The sequence below is a fragment of the Oryzias latipes genome, chromosome 20 (assembly GCF_053564925.1).
Source record: "Oryzias latipes strain Hd-rR chromosome 20, Olatipes_Hd-rR_3.1".
NCBI lineage: Eukaryota > Metazoa > Chordata > Actinopteri > Beloniformes > Adrianichthyidae > Oryzias > Oryzias latipes.
Window position 1 is genome coordinate 5,611,681 of NC_136256.1, and position 18,695 is coordinate 5,630,375.

General features: G+C 42.3%; 2 protein-coding genes across 3 annotated transcripts; one reads left to right on the plus strand and one right to left on the minus strand.

The window, feature by feature from the left end:
* Positions 1-1,601: 1,601 nt before the first annotated feature.
* On the minus strand, positions 1,602-9,457 carry cidea (cell death inducing DFFA like effector a). Of its 2 annotated transcripts, none has more exons than XM_004080823.5 (5): positions 9,148-9,457; positions 4,294-4,432; positions 4,066-4,221; positions 3,468-3,640; positions 1,602-1,886 (listed from the first exon to the last, which is right to left on the minus strand). In XM_004080823.5, exons 1-5 carry the CDS (start codon positions 9,213-9,215, stop codon positions 1,778-1,780), a joined length of 645 nt encoding a protein of 214 aa, XP_004080871.1. In that variant the 5' UTR covers positions 9,216-9,457; the 3' UTR covers positions 1,602-1,777. The 2 variants fall into 2 exon arrangements, with proteins under 2 accessions (XP_004080871.1, XP_020568242.1); XM_020712583.3 differs by lacking the exon at positions 1,602-1,886 and adding an exon at positions 3,146-3,341.
* Positions 9,458-10,898: 1,441 nt separating this feature from the next.
* hus1 (HUS1 checkpoint clamp component) lies at positions 10,899-17,492 on the plus strand. Its single transcript, XM_004080824.5, has 8 exons — positions 10,899-11,083; positions 12,991-13,118; positions 13,194-13,370; positions 14,790-14,897; positions 14,975-15,049; positions 16,085-16,184; positions 16,266-16,400; positions 16,483-17,492. Exons 1-8 carry the CDS (start codon positions 11,032-11,034, stop codon positions 16,563-16,565), a joined length of 858 nt encoding a protein of 285 aa, XP_004080872.1. The 5' UTR covers positions 10,899-11,031; the 3' UTR covers positions 16,566-17,492.
* Positions 17,493-18,695: the final 1,203 nt, after the last annotated feature.

Below are 18,695 nucleotides of genomic sequence, written 5' to 3' on the forward strand. Positions count from 1 at the left end.
TTATTCCTTTCATGAAGCATCATTGGCCAATTAATACTCTGTTTTCATCCTGTATTTGTAGAAACAGTTGTCAGTTTTATTGCATTTCAGTCAGACAACTCTTGCAGTAAGAAATATTTATTTGACATTTTCCACATTCTTTAAGTTGGCATTCACATATTTTCGTTTGGCATAAGGCTCCGTTCAATTCCATGAGAAATTTCCATAACACTTTCAGGTAACAAAACCCCCCCTTTATGGAGCCCACAGGTGGAAGCCGGGGAGGAGGGTGGGGCGAAGAATGAGCGCTGAAGGTAAGAATGATAATGAACGACTGCGCACCTGGGCTTAAATAGGACGCTGAGCAGGTGAGTTAATTGACTGAACCGTCCTAGGGTATTTACCTGTAAAACACTGCAGCGAGTATCTGCCCGAAATACGATAAATCGTCATTTCTGAATCTATGAAATCATTGGAAAATGAAAATAAAATATTATGTTGTTAGCCTTCAAGATCTTACTGTAAAACAAAGTTTGCTGATTCTCTGAGTCACTTAACATACATCAAATTGACCCAGGAACATCATCTCTGTTCCTCACAAATGAAAATAACAGGAGGGTTAACAATGTCTAATATATAAGTCGCTGCGGAGTATAAGTCGCACCCCTTGCCAAACTATGAAAAAAAGGGCGACTTATAGTGCGGGAAATACGGTATAAGGATAAGCTGGATTTTGTCTCTGCGGCGCGGGCCAAATAACAAATCGGAATTGGGCCGTTTCAGCCTGCAGTGTGAACATAGCCTTAGACTCTCCCTACTGCTGCAAGTGTAACAGTGTAATAGGTACATATGCACACATGCTGTGGAAATGTAGTGGGATACAAAAATACTGGACTGAAATAAAAAGATATAGTGTGGAACTCTCACCCTTTCAGTGTGTTCTTGGCACAAAAGTGAAAGGTGCTAGGTATAAACACAACAACAAGCTAATGGAAATTCTTCTGTTTGTAGCTAGAAAAACAACATTCTGAAATTCTGGATTTCCAAGGACATTCCGACCATAGAGGACTGCTACACAGAGGTTTTGAAGATTTTCCCTCTGGAAAGACTAACGCATACCCTTCATGACATCGTTGAGGAGTTCAAAAAAATCTGGCAACCAGTTCTGGATAAGACTAATTAATCTCTCTTTGGATTGAACTCTGTTCTGAAATGTGCAAAACTTGTACTAGACTTTTGCTGCTGGTGATGAAGGTTTTTATTTTTATTTTTTTTTATTTTAACTTGCTGCCTGTTTATGTTCATTCATCTTCTGCCGTTTTGTCCTTTTAGGGGTCACGGGGCTGCCGGAGCCTATCCTGGCCACTTGTGGGCGAAGGCACGGGACACCCTGGACAGTTCGCCAGTCGGTCGTAGCCCGTTTATGTTGTGATGTTTAAATGAAAATATGGGTTTGTAAATATCTTGATGTTCTATTTTTCATGTTTGAGTATGTTTTCACTACCCAAATAAAAAGAGAGAGAGAAAAAAGCAACTAAAGACACTTTTATTCAAAAATGCTTTTAGCTGACTGGTTTTATTATCTTTTTGAATAATTTCTCAAATCACTTAAGGAGGCACAGTTTTATTTAAGATCAAATGTCATTTTATTTAAAGATTTGATTTAAAACAAAGCAGCGATTATAGTCTTTACCATTAAGTGTAAATGAAACCGCTCTAAACAAATGTAAATTGTCTGTGAGAACAGACACTCTTTCACCAGCAGCGGAGGAAGGAACCAGCTGAAGCGGGAGTCCCGTCAGTCCATGCAGCTGTCGTCTGTCGTGAACTGCAGCAGCGATGAAGACACGCAGAGCAGCAGCTGTCCAGTAAGTCTGGTCAGACAGGTGACGCAGCGCAGCACCGACCTGATCACACACAGCAGGTTCTCTGAATGCCTCAACCCTTTCTTCAAATAAGAGAATTCTTCAGTTTCAAGAGAAAATCAAGATGTCAAAAGGTAAAAAAACAGAAAGTTGATAGTAACTGGTAAACAGCAAAACCAAATATTGGCCAGTTTGCAGACTTTGAGCAACGGATGATTACACAACAATCAGTCATTTCAAGTTCAAAAGATCCAACAACACAACAGAAATTAACTGATTATAACCACAAATTTGAAGTTGTTCCTGCTTTAAAAAAAGATCATAACTGGAATAAGATTGGGGCGGAGTCTTACTGCCTTGACTGCATTCCAACAAGTCAAGTCTGCTTTTGCTAAGGGATGAAGCGCATAAATACTGCTGCTAGATTACAGCAGAGGAGGCAGGAAATATGTTGGGGCCATGGTTAAAAAAAGGCCCCCAGTCAACTCTTTAGTAAAGGAAGCAGCAGTACTAAAAGTTACTAACAGACATCATTACCTATTTGCATAACTGGGTCACCTGATCAAAATACAAATGAAGAGAATGTGTAATGAAGAGGAGTCTGACCCTATTCTTATATGTAATAAAATTGTATGCTTTGACTGGTCCTAAAACTTATTTTCCTCTGTGCTTACTCGCTACTGCAAAAGCACAGAGGGCCGGGGTCAAGGGGGCCGTCAGAACTTTAACACCCCCACTACGCACACACTGAAATAAGCATTGTTAAAAAGTTTTAAAGGATCTTTTCCCAGAATTCTTTCATAAGAGAATCTAATTGTCCTCCGTTTCTTCAGCACAAGACTTAGACTGGATTTACGCTGGTTTGTCTGCGCTGCATCCCCCCCCCACCCCCACTCCCCCTGGCTTTCATAGATGGGATTTCTCCTGCCACTCCTGTGTCAAGTAGTTCATCCAAAACTTTGGCACTCAGGCCCCATTTGTTAATCACGTTCTCTTCTTCCTCACAGAGAACATACGAAATGCATGTTTTGTGTTTTAAATGATGTTTCTTGTACTTCCAAAATTAAACTTTTGTCGTCAATTGCAGATATAGATGCTGGTGTTATGCGCAGTGTTGCCGTGCATTATTTCGTGGGCACATCAGCCTAAATATAAAACTAAAATTGAATTAAATTTTACTTTAAAAGTACAACGTAAGTTTTTATTTTGAAACTCATTTCCCTTTTCTCCCTGGCTTTTTGCAGTGAAACTGACGCATCGGCGAACTGGAAATAGAACTCTTGCATAGAACTTGTGCTTCAGAGAAAGACATCAGACGCAGACCCGACGGAGGCGATTTAAACATTCCGGTTGACTAATGAACGTTCTATTTTTTGTGTCAACGCAACAGAGCTGCACCACAGACGGATCAGTGTAATCAGCCTTTAAACTGCTTTAAAGTGCCGCTGAAAGCTTTAGGTCACTGTTCCGATATTCAAGAAGAGCTCTAGAGATTCCCTGAGGAAAAGAAAATGACAAAGCATTAAACATTAAAACCAAAAACCAACCATTGTCCTCCACTGACAGGTCACATGGACCATACAATTTGCCCATTTCGGTGTACAGGTATTAGTTTTGACCTACTTGAAGATGTGTTTGATGCGGGTGCATTTCAAGTCGTAGGACAGCGTGTAGATCTCATACAGCGTGGCTCTGATGGTCAGGCAGCACAGCAGTTCCTTGGGGTGCACCTTGTACACGTCAATGGTCAGTTTGGCGATCCCCTTCTTTCTGTGCTCACGGAAACTCGGTAGGATCTGAATAAAATAAAATAAAAGAAGCTGTCGTGCGTTTGTAGAAGCTTTTCACATTACAATTTGCTGCCACCTACTGGCTGAAAATAATAATTGAATTGTTAGTTTTGGGAGATTTGTTTTTGACTTTAAACAAATATTGATTCATAGGTTTAGTGTGTTTGCATTTGTTTACAAAAGACTGGAAAAAAGGAGGAGCAAATGTGAAATGGAATAGGAAGAAAAGAAGGTGTTTGTTGTGACAGAAGTCCAGAAGCAGATTGAGACAAGTGACCTGCTGTGGTGAGTACTAAAGAAGCCCGAAGAACAAACCAGAGGAAGAAGATGGAGGATGAGGCCAGCTGTAAGAAGAAGAAAAAATACTTTTTTTTTAAATAGGGAAACAGGAGAAACAGAAGGAAGATATAAAGGTTGGAAGCCGACCCCACCTTGCTCGGTGTCCACAGCTCGCCTTTGTCCAGAACCATCAGGGGGGTTCTGCAAGGGAGTGACTGGAAGAACTCCTCTGAGTCCACCACAGTTCCGTCCTCCTCCAGAACCAGAATCAGGAAGTTGTAGTTGGACAACATGAAGACTTTGGCTGCCTGGAAGATAAGCAGCGGTCAGAACCAAGACAACAACAAAAATTGAGAAAAAAAAATGATGGCATGTCCCACCTGCTCCAGAAGCTCATCCAGCGAAGACGCCAGCAGCCCTCGTCGCCGCATCCGGCTGTAGCTGCAGACCTTATAGCAGCGAGGCTGAGGGGAGGGCAGGATGCAGCGGGAGAGGCTGGTCTGGACCGTCAGCACAGATCTGTCGGGTCACAACAGAGATCTCATGATGGTTTTTAGTCGTTTAGATTTTCTTCAATATCCAAAGCAGCGGTTCCCCACACGTTAGGTCACAAAGCAAGTGTGGTTAGATCCTGGGCCATAAAACATTTTAAAAACATGAAGAAGAAAAAACTTTGCCGTCAGCCAATCATCATTCTCGCCGTGAATCATGTCACTTGATTGACATGCAGATCGGACAATGAAACATTGAAACGCAAGCCAGAGCTCAGATTAGACTTTGTTTTTAAAGCCCTTGATGGTCTTCCCCCATTTTAATAAACTGAACTGTTCACAGCCATTCTGGTGTTTAAAGTCTCACTCCGATCATCATATGATCTAATTTCAAAGTGCTCCCAGTGGTCTTTTAATCATGATTAGGCCGTTTTTAGCCAAAATCAAAAAATATGTTTTCTTCTAGGACATAGTTTCTGTAGAGCGGCATTAGTTAATTAGAAATTCACCTCCGAGTTGTGGACAGGACTGCTAAGTAATCCTGATCCCTCTTCCCATCATCCCTTTGTTTACACTCTCTCTTGCTAGTTCATAGCCCAGGAAAACATTGCTATAGCAGCAAAAGTGGCGAGCACTTTCAAAGCCATCCAGCCGTACAGTTTAGATCCAGATTAAAGTTCAGATGAGGAAAACAAAGACGTTCATGGATCTATTTATCAGCAAGTGGAAGCATCAGAACGGAGCAGAGCAGGGTTCGGGTGTGGGGGTGGCTGGGCGCTCCCCCTCCTTCTTTTCACATTCCACCATCCATTTTAGAAGAACATAAACATTCACCTGAGCACAGGTGTTAGCTCACCTTTGCACTAATAGTTTGCAAGATTGAATGAATGAAAGATTTCACACTAGTTGGTTTAAAGGCATAGGTATGCGTGTGTGAACACTATCTGTTTTGTGTACATGTTGACATGTGGACATTTTTGCAGCTAGCAGGGGCCTGTTTCAGAAAGGAGGTTCAACCAACTCTGAGGTTGAACTTGAACTCTGAGTTGGTCAATCGGGAGATTAACAACTCTGAGTTTTCTGTTTCAGAGAAGCTGATCCGAGTTAGATCAATCAACTCTGAGTGGACTGATTCGGAGGTGAGCGTGCGCACCGCGACTATAAGAAGCCATTATCAATGGAGTGCAGATATCACGAGTCACCATGGCAACCGTGAAAAAAAGAGGTCTGCGTATTTTTCGCCAGCTGAACTTGACGTGCTGCTGCAGAGTTACAGTGAATATGAGCACATATTATTCCAGAAGAAAAGCAACACCGCTGCATCTGCAAAACAGAGACAGTTAGCGTGGGAAAACATAGCTGCTCAAGTTAATGCCTAAGTTTGCATTTAAATCATTGTTATGAAATATTGACTGTAATAACTTTTTAAATGGCGTAAGGAGTGAAATAAAAAATGGCGATATTAAGGTGTACTTTTGAAGTGTTATTCCTGGTGTAAATGCATGAAATGCTGCATAGTGTACAGAACCAATCTGGGGGAAAAATGCATTTAACGTCGGTAATGTTTAGAGAACTTTTTTGTTAACCTTCCCCTCTTGCAAACGTTGGTCAGTTTAATATTAATACATGCAATTGTGTTTTTAAAAGTGAGCTTTTGTCTACTGTTGAACCTTTCGCTGCGCGAAGGCTTCTCCTTTCTTTTCTCTCTTCTTTCCGACAGTGGTCAGAAGCGCAGGGGAGATTTCCTTCAGGGAATTCTCCTTCGGGGTTCACTTCCCGTTCGAAACCCTCAACCTCCAGAGCGGATTAAGAATGACTCCAAAACAGTTATTCTGGGAATGACACCTTCTCTTTATTTAAGTGCTCCGTCCTCCGAACACACAATATATTCCCCGCACACACCTCTGCTCCGTGCTCACCCCCCCCCCCCCCATCTGCACCTGCAATCACCCCTCCCTTTGTCTCTCGTGGCTCGCACCCCGCTCAGCACACACACACTGCAACACTACCCTTGTATTGATCAAGGGGTATAGGTTTATACGGGATTAAGAAAGTAAGCAGTGCTAGCAAATTGTGTTTCCATAAAATAATTGTTACATTAATCTAATTCAAAGTCCCTGATTTCATTTTCACGTAGATGCAATCCTGCAGGAATTAAAATAACATGGCAGCAGTTAAAAGTGAAAAAGAAATCGAGTCTTCTCAAAATCCTCGTACGAGGTAAATGTAATTCTCTACGAATTAATGCAGCCTCTTCGTCTATTGGGTCCTCCAAAAAAGGACAAGCCATTCTTGTCACTTAGACCGTCTCTGTGTGACGGAAATGTGGGCAATGAAGGTTAAAGCGAAAAATACGTCGTTCGTCTTTAAAAAGGGGAGGGGACCAGCAGAAACTTCGAGTTTGGAGAATAAAACCTGCTCCCGACCAGGTTAGGTTCACAGCATAAGTAACCATGGATACGGACTCCGAGTAGAAGTTACCTCTCTTTCAGAAACGGGTTTGACTTACTCTGCTTTCTCTGGTTTAACAAACCTCCCATTCTGAAACGGAAAACCCAGGGTTTCCCTGATTTCAGGGTTAATGCTCTCAGAGTTTACACTTAACCTCCTTTCTGAAACAGGCCCCAGGTGTGTTGATAACATTTGAGTGTGTGTGGGGACAGGCCCCGCCCTTTTTGTACTACATTTGAACCTTACCGTAATGATAAACAACCAGTAAACTTGTTGCTTTATGATGCTTCATGGTCTTATCCGTCCCCCCTTCCCACTATCACCCTCCTACCCCCCCCCCCCCCCCCCCTCTAACATCCCTCTCTCTTCTTCCCTTCTTTCCTTTTCCGTCCGGTCCAACACCAAAGATTTTCAAACATGATTGAAATTAATAAAGTTTGGCCTCAATTACAAAAGGGGGTTTGTTCAGTCACACCTTTGGTTTGTCTGAAGATTAATAACCCCTCTTGTTAAAGCAAAATATGTCCAACACAAGAGGCCCTCAGCTCTCATCTGTCTGCCCAGCTGTTGGACAGGACAAGTTTTAAAAAAATAAAATAAAAAAGTAACTTAAAAAAAGTAGGTTTCTTTTGCAGGTAAACAAACTATTGGTTTGTAAAGATGTTTTTTTTTTACCAAACCCTTAAAAGTAGCTTTCTACCAAAGCTTTTTTGTTAAACTGTTTTCTCTCTGATGCACAAACACATTGTTATATTTCTTGTGAAACCTCTGAATCTAGGAGATTGTAAGACCTTTTTATTAGGGGCTTATTTTAGATTTTAAGAGGCTAACATTAAACCAACATTCTGACATAAGCTTCTTAGGTCAAACTCTCACCCAGCTCTGAATGTGTTGGTTTACGCAGAAACAACTAGTTGTTTAATTTATGCAGCAAAGTTTGAAAAGCAAGAGGATCAACTGTTTATTTTAGATTAGAAGTTCATCATGAGGTGCTTCAGCCAATATCCCAGGATAATCTGAAGTAATTGAGAATTGAACTTGAACTTCCCAAAATAGAATATTAAAATAATCATAACGTTCAGAACTCAGAAAGTGTAGTTTATGAAAAAATATCACTTCAAATACTATTTGAGGTCCTTTAAAGTCCCACTGATCATCTTTTGATCCAAGTGGTGTCACCCAGTTTACAGCTCCTCACAACCCTCACAACGAGGAAAACAGAGACATTAATAGATCTAGTCGGAGTGTACTTTCTTATGTGAACATGTGCTTCTGTGTTTAACGGAGTAGTTTTTTTCTTGTATCTACACATTGCATCAGACAGTGTTGACATACGACTTCTTTTTGTCACCAATGCCCCCCACCCTCCCCATTCGTAACCCATCTTAAGTAAGGCAGTGCATTTATTACTGCAGCCTCATTCAACTATGAACTGTGTATGTGTATTTGTTTTATAAAATAATTTCGTGTGTCAGTGTAAATGCTGTGCATATGACAATAAATGAATTCTGATTCTGAAAGTGGATGCACGTGAACAGAGCAGAGCAGGGAGCTTGTAGCCCATCCAGAATTTTTTCTACATTACAAACATGCATCTTTTTCAAATGGCAATTCTTGACTGCTCCTGATTCACAAGGATCTGAATGAAGAATATTTAAAAATGTTCAATTAAGTTTACTTTTATTTATTTATTAAATATCCTCAATGAGAAAAATGCCACAAGAACAAGTTAAAAACACAATTCATTGGATCTTTCAAAGCTTCCATCTTGTTAATCACATGTTCAGATTGATCCCATGCTCACACACGTGATGTAAAACAAATGGATTTAGAGAGTGGTAGGCTCTTCTGAAGCAGAGCTTCATCATCATGTGGGGGTTTGCTGCCTGATCTGAAAGCTTTCATTAAAATCATGTCAAGCTTCTTCCCTCAGATTGGAAACATCTCCTGCTGCTACTGCTGCTGCTCAGGACGAATTCAGTCTGAAGCCGAACTGATCCGGACTTTGCATTTGGGTTCAGATGGTCAAAGTTTTCTTCAAATCCTTTCATAGACTTTGATTCAGTTTGTTTTCCTCATTTTCCGTTTTAGGTTGAGCTTCATTCGAAATAAAATATAATATCACATATTCATTTTTTTTACTAAATGTTTTGCTGAAATTTGAATATTAACATGACATATTGGAGATTCTCTAAATCTGTCCTCACGGACACGCGAGGTGCCGCGAACAGGTGACCTGACTGACGCACTGAGTCCAAACCCTCCGCGCGCGCAAACTCGGAGCAGACTCACCTGAGCAGAGAATCCGGCAGCAGCGTTTTAGCGTAACTGACTCCGGACTGGATGGAGAGCGGCGCCATGCTCGCGCCAGTCAACAAAGAGGAGGAGGAGGAGAGATGAAGGTCCGAAGGCACGCCAGCACTTTATGTAAAACGGCGGCTTGTCATTGGACAGAGAACCAATCAACCTCATGCGCATGCGTCAGGTTAACCTTCAGCAGATGACTCATGCCTGAAGATAAAGATGAATTGAGCTCCAAGAAGAAGAAAAAGATTCCTAATCTGAAACACACAGTTGTACCTCAGCCAGCAGCTTCCAACCCTTTACTCCAGCCTGTTTCAAACAGAAACTGCAGCTTCTTAAGAGGATTAATCAGACAGGAAACAAAGAGCTCTCTCATGGAGGTTTTCTTTTTACCAGTCTGCCCTCAGAGTGAAAATGTTTGACCTTCTTCAGATGATAAGACCAAACATGGTGTCCAACGTGCTGAAGTTTGAGTTCTGGGTAAAGAGGACTGAGCCTTTCTCTAATCACCCACAAAGACCTGCTGTTTCACCTATGACCATTTTTTTCTTTTTAAACAAATGCAGCAAATATTTAAAAGAAAGAAGGGAAAGAAGATCTGCAGTGAAATATTTCTGCAGTCAGAAACCTTTGGATCTATTTGTCTGACATCAGGATGGAGCAGAATGTGGCTTTACTTATTCAATTTACTTTAGTTACTGACGACTTACAGTCCATCTGTTCCTTCCGTTCACTGAACTCAAGCATCACACAAATCTATCTTGAAGGACCAAAGTTTTGAAGGTTTCAGGTGAAACAAACAGCCAGAGGAGCCAGGACTTGTAGATCATGAACCTTGTGTGATCATTGTGCCGTTTACATGGAATTCTTTAGTGATTTGTGCGCCAATAAAGTAATTTTAACGTGATATGTGCGCCGTAGACGTGATATAAAAGTTATACATGCGTGAAAAGTCTGTTAGACATACGTGGAATGGTCGTGCAAAGCCACAAAATTGCATATACATCTCACAAAAATCACACACAATTGCGTAAGAATAATTGCGTGTAAACTATGCAAAATACACGTAAACTGTGTAATTTTCAACAAACTAAAAATTTTGAACAGCTCAAAACCAAATTCCCACACAGACCTGTCGTCCAAAACTCTCAACGGTTCTGTACTGAGTTTGACCTTTCTAACCTTTATCATAACCACAACACACGGGAATGCACCTGTGTCTCTGAAGGACCACAGCTGACATTTTTAATCATCTATTAGACATGAGGAGCAGATCATTTGCTGTTCAACTAAACTTGTTAGTTCTGAGAGGGTTTTATAACTTACTGAGTCTGTTAATTAGATTTGGGATTTCATTACTGCTGCAGGCTATTAAAGTTTGACATTGTGTTTATTTATTTTTTGACAATCAGTTCAACTTTTGACCTATTCCTTTTCTTCCTGTGTGAGAAGTTTTTTTTGTTAATTTCTTTTAAGATTTTTAACATTTTTAGACTTGATTTTATCTTTATTTTTTTGTTTGTTGATGTGGGCGTAGGTGTGTATAAATTTTGCAACATTATTTTTAACCATTGACTATATAGTCACACTTTTAATGCACTTTGAGCTGCATACAGTGCTGTATAAATAAAGATTGATTTATCCTTTTAATACCAAGTCTAATTCGTTTCAGTTTTTACAACAACTTTCGAATATTCTGGATTTATAAGTTATGTATCTGTTCAGACAGGAACTATTATTGTTTTGTTTCCGGGGAACATTTTACGCAGACGGACCTAACCAAGACAGAGCGCTTTAATGGTTTCCCGCCTGCGTTTGATGCGCAGAAGCTGTGTTTAGCAGAAAACCTCAGTATTTGGTCTCAGAGTCCAGATGAAGTTTCGGGGGAAGATCGTGGACGTGGCGTGTCTGAACCACTTCACCCGTGAGTCACTTCAAACAGCAAAAAAAAAAAAAAAAAAAACTACCGAAAACTGAGAGCCGACGATGTCACATTCAGTTATCTACGAGCCACTTTCATTCACATTATAAATTTCGTATGTGTAAAAATTCACTTCAATCTGATCAGCAAATAAATCTAATATGATTCTCTTAAATGACGACTTTGAAAAACTTAAAACGTTTGTCGTGTCGCGTTGCATGTTGGGAATAGGAGTTCTGTAAATATATTTTTAAAGGGCTTTTAACCTCAGGTGTGCATTTCTGTTGTTTCTGTACCTGAAATGTATGAGTAAGCCCTTCAATTATGTTCAATTAAATTATTTTTGACGAACATTTTAAAATATTTTAACATTTAATTGATAATGTGACCAATAATAGCAACCAGAGACTGACTTTAGAAACTAGTAGTTTGAAACAAACGAAAATGTATTAAAAGAGAAAACTGCAGTTGGCTTAAACAACCTGACTTCACTTATCTGGTAAACCCAGTGAGTGCAGATATAAAAAAATACTAAATAAACATAAATAAATGTGCCTGTTTTGAGGAGAAATGTGTTAATCTGCCGTATTATTATCGAATAATTGGTGTTATTTGGTAAAGGAAATCTCATTTTGCTGTCCAACTGTTGACTGAAAACATCCAGTAACAGGGCTCCAGATTAACTTTTTTCACTAGGAGCACTGTTGCCCCCAACTGAAAATTTTAGGGCCACAACCAGAAAATTTAGGGGCGCATATTGTAAATCAACATGCTAACCAAATCTATTAATTTCCACTGTATTACTAATAAATACTTTTATAATAGATGCCGAAATTACAACGTGCTGTTTCAAATTCAGTGTCATATTTTATTCTGCACTTTTGAAGATGCAACAAGGTAAACTGACAGCACCATCGCTGTCATGACAGTACAAATAGTAAACAAAATACCATACATTAAAAAAAAGTTTTTAGTAACAAGTGAATACCGTAGTAACCTTTCGGTCATTTCACAGTTTCAAACAATACTTAAATGTATGTAAACATTAGGGGATGGAAATTCATGTTGGCGACACCAAATAGGTGCAGCCAAGATGCACAATAATTTGAGATCACCCAGATGGACGCAACGCTGCACAGATCACCTGGTGTGAGACATATTTTTGTTTTTCCTCAACATCACCTGTCAATCAAAACAAAAATATCACCAGAAAGGGGCGGAAGCAAGACCTCAACCTGAGCGAACGCAGCTAGAAATTTAGCACTGAACTGACTGAAAGCTGCCCTACAGACTACAAAACGATGCATTATGGGACATGCTTCCTGATGGGTTTTTTGTAGTTCACTGATCAATTAAAATAATTTAAAATACCAACTGATTAAAAAAAGCTACATACATTCCAAAACATTAAAATAATTATAAAAGATGTAATATCACAGATCATACTTAAGGGGAGAGGCATGTTAAAACTAAATTGAATGTTAAGGACTACAACTTCCTGCTCTCCTTCAGTCTCGCTGCAGCTTCGCCTTCATGCCCCCCCCCCCCCCCCCCCCCCAGGGCGCTGGTTTATCGTAAACCCGACTATTGTTGCATTTTCCACACGTGTTTTAAGTGCGTCTAAGACTAAATCGTCTCATTGTTTATTTCATTGCTCATTTCATTGATCATTGACGTGCCCCTTCCACGTTTAATGTATAAAAAATACGGAGGGTGGGGGAGGCAAATTTACTGGTAGATATCTAGCACATGCTAGATGTAAAATTCAGTCGCACACTCTCAAATTTTGGTCGCAAAATGCAACCAAATGGTCGCAGTCTGGAGCCCTGAGTAACAGGAAATGGTGAACATGTGGAGTAAACGGGTTCAGTGTGTGCTCAGGACTGACAGTGGTTGCTAACTTCCTCCAGGAGTCGTCACCACCATCTCCAAGCTGACCAAGACGTGCGTGCTGCGGCTCAACCCGGACAACCTTTTCTTTGTCCTGTCAGGGAAAGTGGCCAATGGAGGAGTCAGCATGTGGTGTGAGCTGTCACAGGTGAGCAACGCCACCTTTTGGTTTGGATTTGGCATTGCAGGAAGAATATTTTAAGCAATTTTAAACCTACTGCAGGCTAACTTCTTCGACGAGTACCAGATGGAGGGCGTTTCTCCAGAGAACAATGAGATTTGTCTGGAGTTGGCTCCAGAGAACCTGTCCAGAGCCCTGAAGACGATCCAGAATGCCAAATCTGTTAAAGTCAAACTTACCAAGAAGCATTGCCCCTGTCTGACTGTCTGCGCCGAGCTGGTAAGTCCTGCTCTGAGCACTTGACCCCTCAGCTTAGGAGAAACTGTCTTCAGGGAAGATCTGTGATTTTCATAAAAGCTTACTAACAATCTCCCAGTCTCAGGGTTCAGGTTGGTTCTTCTGGGTTTAGATAATTTTACGGTATAGATGATCTCGGTTCTCATAATCATGATATCCCATTGGGTTTATTTGAAGCTTTGAGCAACACCTGCTGTCCACACTTGTGAGCATTCTGTTCTCTGTTTTGGCCCGGATCTTGGCGTTTGGGCCGCTCATCAGAACCGTGACTGGCTGACGTGGATCAGTGGGATGTGAGCTAGCTGCTACCTTGAGCTGCATTCACACCAAACATCTTTTCACGCAGCGACGGAGCAGTTTCAAATCAATTCAATTCAATTCAATTCAATTTTATTTGTATAGCCCAAATTCACAACAACAGTCGTCTCAGTGGGCTTCGTACCGGTAATTGTAAGGTAAACATACAATAGAAAAGGATCATAAGGGCATAGAATTCAATAGGATAATACTAGACTTTAACCAAACAGACTAAGCTAAACTGGCATCCCTGTCCTTAGACCCCCCTTGGCGGTAAGGAAAAACTCCTTAAATAAACAGATTCCGGAAAAAACAAATAAACCTCAGGGGTGCCCACATGAAGGAGGGATCCTCCCCCAGGACAGACAGGCAATGTACCAGAACTCTTAGAGAGAATTAGCTTATCTCACTCTTCAACTACAAGTTTACATAGTCCAGTAAATGATCTTCATCCAGATAAAGTTGGGGAATGGCTGGGAGCGCGAGACGAGCGGAGGCAGGATCCACAGCTTGGTGTAGGAGCAGTAGTAGAGGCAAGCCAGAGACGAGGTACACGGCCAGGTACAGGAGCATGGGTGAGCCAACTGGAATCTGGAAGCGAGGGACAGTACATGAATGGCACTGCACCAAACATTGGCATGGAAAAACTAAATGATGAATAAATGATCAAGAATACGGGAGAAGAGAAGTAGATGAGAAAAGAGGACAGAACCCCAGTGCACCATAGTTTCCCCAGCTTCAAACTTCTAGCAGCCTAGTAACAACTTTCAATGTCAAGTCTAAGTGCAGACGCATTGAGAGGCCTGCGGAGCGATTTGAGCCGTGTCTGCAGCTCCTGCAGTGGATGGTGAAGCTCACCGTGCTGGGAGAGTCCCTGAATGATCTCATGGAGACGTGATTTCTGATGCTTTTGTAGAGCTCTCTAAAATGAATCAACCTGATCCCTCTGGACGCGTATTTGCCGCACAAATTGCGTTCGGTGTGAACGCAGCATTAGTCTTCCTATTAGTTTTTTTGGTGGGCTCGCTCAGATCTCACAGATAGGTGTTCATCTTCAGATCTTTGTACTTTATCTGTTTCTTCTCCTCGCTTTGTCCCATGCAGCCCACTCTGTCTAGCATCAGCAGGGTGGTCACTCATGATGTTCCCGTGGACGTGATCCCCAAAAGACTCTGGCACGAGTTTAAGGAACCAAGTGTGCCGGACTATGATGTGAGAACCCCGTTTGTTTGCTTCAAAGTTTCCTTCTGCTCAAAGTCGTGATGTAAATAAAGAAAGTCCTCCCACAGGTCAGCATCTACCTGCCGCCTCTGAAGACCATAAAGAACGTAGTGGACAGAATGAAGAACCTCTCCAACTTTCTGGTAGGATTCAGCGTTCTCATTACGATGAATCTAAAATATTCATTTAGGATCTATCCATGGTGATGCTTCCTCTGACTTAAGACAAAGACATGAGCAGGCTCGGTTCTGGTTTGATCCATAACTGGTGTCCTTTGACAAATCATTAGATTTGGCTGGTATGAAAGCTCTCCATGGATTAGACAGGAGAACTCTGTCACTGCAGGTAAAGACCCACTGCCATGTAAACACTGGTTTTGGAGTTTTTAACATGTTCTTATGGGGTTTTTCTTTTGGTAGACGACATGTACAAAGACAATTAGGATCAGAATAGCATTTCTGAGTATTTCTTTATTCAAATTGTTGTGAATCAGGAGCAGAGGAATAACTGCAGTTGGAAAAAGATCATATTTGTGACGTAGAAAATCTGCTGCTCCATTCTGATGCATAGATCCATGAATGTTTTTGTTTGTTCTCGTCTCAGCTGGAATCTGGATCTGAACTGGACTGCTCCAAATAGTTCTGAGGTGTGAGGGGCTGTAAGCTAGCAGGACAAAGTGTAAACAGAAGGGTGACCAGGGATCAGACAAACAGTCCTGCCCACAACTCAGCAGCACAACTTCTGCCCACTGCCGCTTTGCAGAAACTGTCCCAGAAATGACATAAATGAGGCCGAGGACTAGCAGGACCTGCCTTTTCATTCGTGCTCCTCCTTGTCAGAGCTTTTTTCTCAAAATGAACGTTTTGTTGTTATTTTCAGTTCTGCTTCAGCCTTGGTTCTCTTCTTAGCAAAATGGGGTGGAGCCAAAGTGTTTTTATTTGGAGCTGTTGCACAGTTCCATAATGGTTGATAGGTGTTGTTTTCTTCAGACCAAGCAGGAAGTGAAAATGTTTTTCCTCTGACGGCCTCTGAATGAAAACACCTGGAACGGATGTTTGTTAGGCTCCTCCTCTGGCGTCCAGCTGGATCATGTGACTGAAGTCAATCCCTGTTGATGACTGTGTCAACTTGCCAGCTTCATCTTCTGGAGATAGTTTCAGCTCTCATTTGCGTTTCAGGTAATTGAGGCCAACATGAACGGAGAGATGAACCTGAAGATCGAGACCGACCTGGTTTCTGTCACCACCTACTTCAAAGATTTAGGAAACCCTCCTTGGGGTAAAAGCGGTTTAAGCGTTGACCACATTTATGTTTCTCATCTGAGGGGGGAGTCGCTGATGACTTTATGCGACCCTGCAGGCGATGGCGCCTCTCAGGACGGCGGCCCAACCCAGAGCAGGGACCCGGACAGCATGGCTGAGGCCCGGGTGGACGTCAGGAAGCTACAGCAGTTCCTGGTGGGACAGCAGGTCAACCCCAGCAAGTCCATGTGCAGTGAGTTCATCTGCACGTCTTCAACGTCTGTTACAAAGGTTTCTCCTAAAGCTGGGGGTGCTTGTCCGTCCCTCCATCCCAGATATCGTCCATCAGAGTGTCCTCCACCTGATTCTGCTGCATGAAGACGTGTCCCTGCAGTATTTCATCCCCGCCGTGGCGTAGAGGCGTGCGGTTAGCCTGAAATGATCCAGATCCTGAGGAAGACGAGGACATCCGGGCTGGAGGAGTCTCTCTGGACCGAGGAGACGTATGTTTGAGTTCAGCAGTAAACACAGGACTTCTGGAGTCTGGAATGACGGGAACAAAGTGAAAACTGAGGACTTTCCGACCAGCATCTGAAGGGGAGACGGATGAGAAACGGAGAGGGAAGTTTGTTCCGGAGATGTTTACGTCCAAGATCCTGTCTTCTGAAGATGAAGGTTGTTCTTATGTTCTCCATCATCTGGAACCAGATCTTACAGTTCTGGATTACGGTTTCACACAGTCACAGAGGTTGACGGTGAAACATTAAAAAACCATTCTAAGATGTTCTGGTTCTTTTTGAGTTGATGCTGAAGTTAGAGTTGAATCATCAGAAGAGCAGTCCAGGACTGGAACAGTGCTGAAGTCCTTGAAAAAATCGCAAAAGGCAAAGTAAAACAAATGAAGTTCAGAAGTGGGACTGGATTATACAGTCCTGAGGTGATGGGATGCGTGTTTTAGGGGGGAGGAGCTAAATGAGAGGTCATCAGGTGGGCACCCTCCTTCAACCCTGGTTTGATGCTGGACCCTCTACATCTCCAGAGGGCTCACTGGCTCCACCTGGTGTCACAAGTTTGCCCTCTGTGGATCTCCTCCCTCCTCTGCTGCTGCTGAGGAGTCCATCTGGGTCTGCTCCTCATCCCGGGGAGTGGTTCGCCTCTTCTGCTGAGCTCAGTCCACAGATCCTCAGGCTGATGGTTGACCTGCACACAAAACCTCCACAGTCCACCTTCAGTTCAGTCACAGAGTGTGTTGAGACAGAACACTCCAGAGGAACCCTGCAGACATTTCAGCTGTTTCTTTAAACTCTGATGTAGAATTTTATTAAAAAAAATAATAATGGTAAAATTGTGTGACTGGTTGCTGTCCTCTTTTCTAAGCTTCTTTGATGGCTCATAACTGTGTGGAAGACCAGAAGTGCACCTACAAAATCAGTTTTTTAAAATATATACATACTACATTCTGATAAGATTCTTTTGACGTTTTATGTACTGACTTTTTCTAGACCATAAATCCTGTCATTCTCACAGAAATCACCAGTTGGTCTTACTGGTTGGAGCCTCTTACAGGCTATGAATTCTGGTTGTGCTCACCAACTACAAGAGATTTTCTGTGGTACACGCCGCTCAAAAAGCATTCCAAATGCTTTTTGTTTGACTTCCATCAACTAAAAACTTCTCATTCATACTAGGTGATGGTAGACTACTGATGTAGCCACATCTGCCCTGGGGCAGACTGGCAGAGGCGTGGCTGCCAGTAAGTGCCTACAGCCCCTCTGACCATCACCGGGGCATTCATTCACGTACCAGCGGGGCCTGGAGGCAGGGAAGGTGCCCAACCAGCCAACTGTTTGATCATTGGCCAACCTGCTCAACCACCGGAGCCACTGATGTGTTTTCGTTCCAGGCTCTCTGTACCTGCTGTTCGCTGTGTTTCTCTGGGGTAGACGCTGCTCTGGAGTGAAACCGTGTGGTGCTGCATGGAACTGTGTTTTGCTGCTTACTGGAGTAAAGGTGCAGAACTCGATTCTCCTCTCTCTAGTTGTTTTTCTGCGAACTGGCTGGGTTCTCAGTATTAGCTAACAAAAAACCAGCATCCTCCAGTTTAGCTTCAAACCTGCCGCCCGGTGGACGGCGTAGCTAGCTCTGCCGGACCCAGCCCACCGAGTGCCCACTTAAAGTGCAGCTTAAGGCCGCGTCACACAGCAAACACAGGTTGGGTCGCCACAGAAACTGCGAACAAACCCATTCAAGGTCCACATTTTCTGCCCACTTTTAGACCAAATGGAGCCCACTTGGCCTTGCAGGCTGGGAGTGTTGTCTTTCAAACCAGACCACATGTGGTTTACTAGTTACTCACTAGTTACTTTACTTACTCACTTGAAGTTGTGTGTGAAGAAGCACTGACCTAAGCATGGATCTCAACACGGATGCTCTCAAAATGAAAAATGACGAAAGGTTGTCTTCACTTCACAGTGTGTCGCTCATTTGCATCAATCCACAATGTTAATAAACTCTGTGGTTAATCCAAGTCCTAACCTTCTGCTATTAC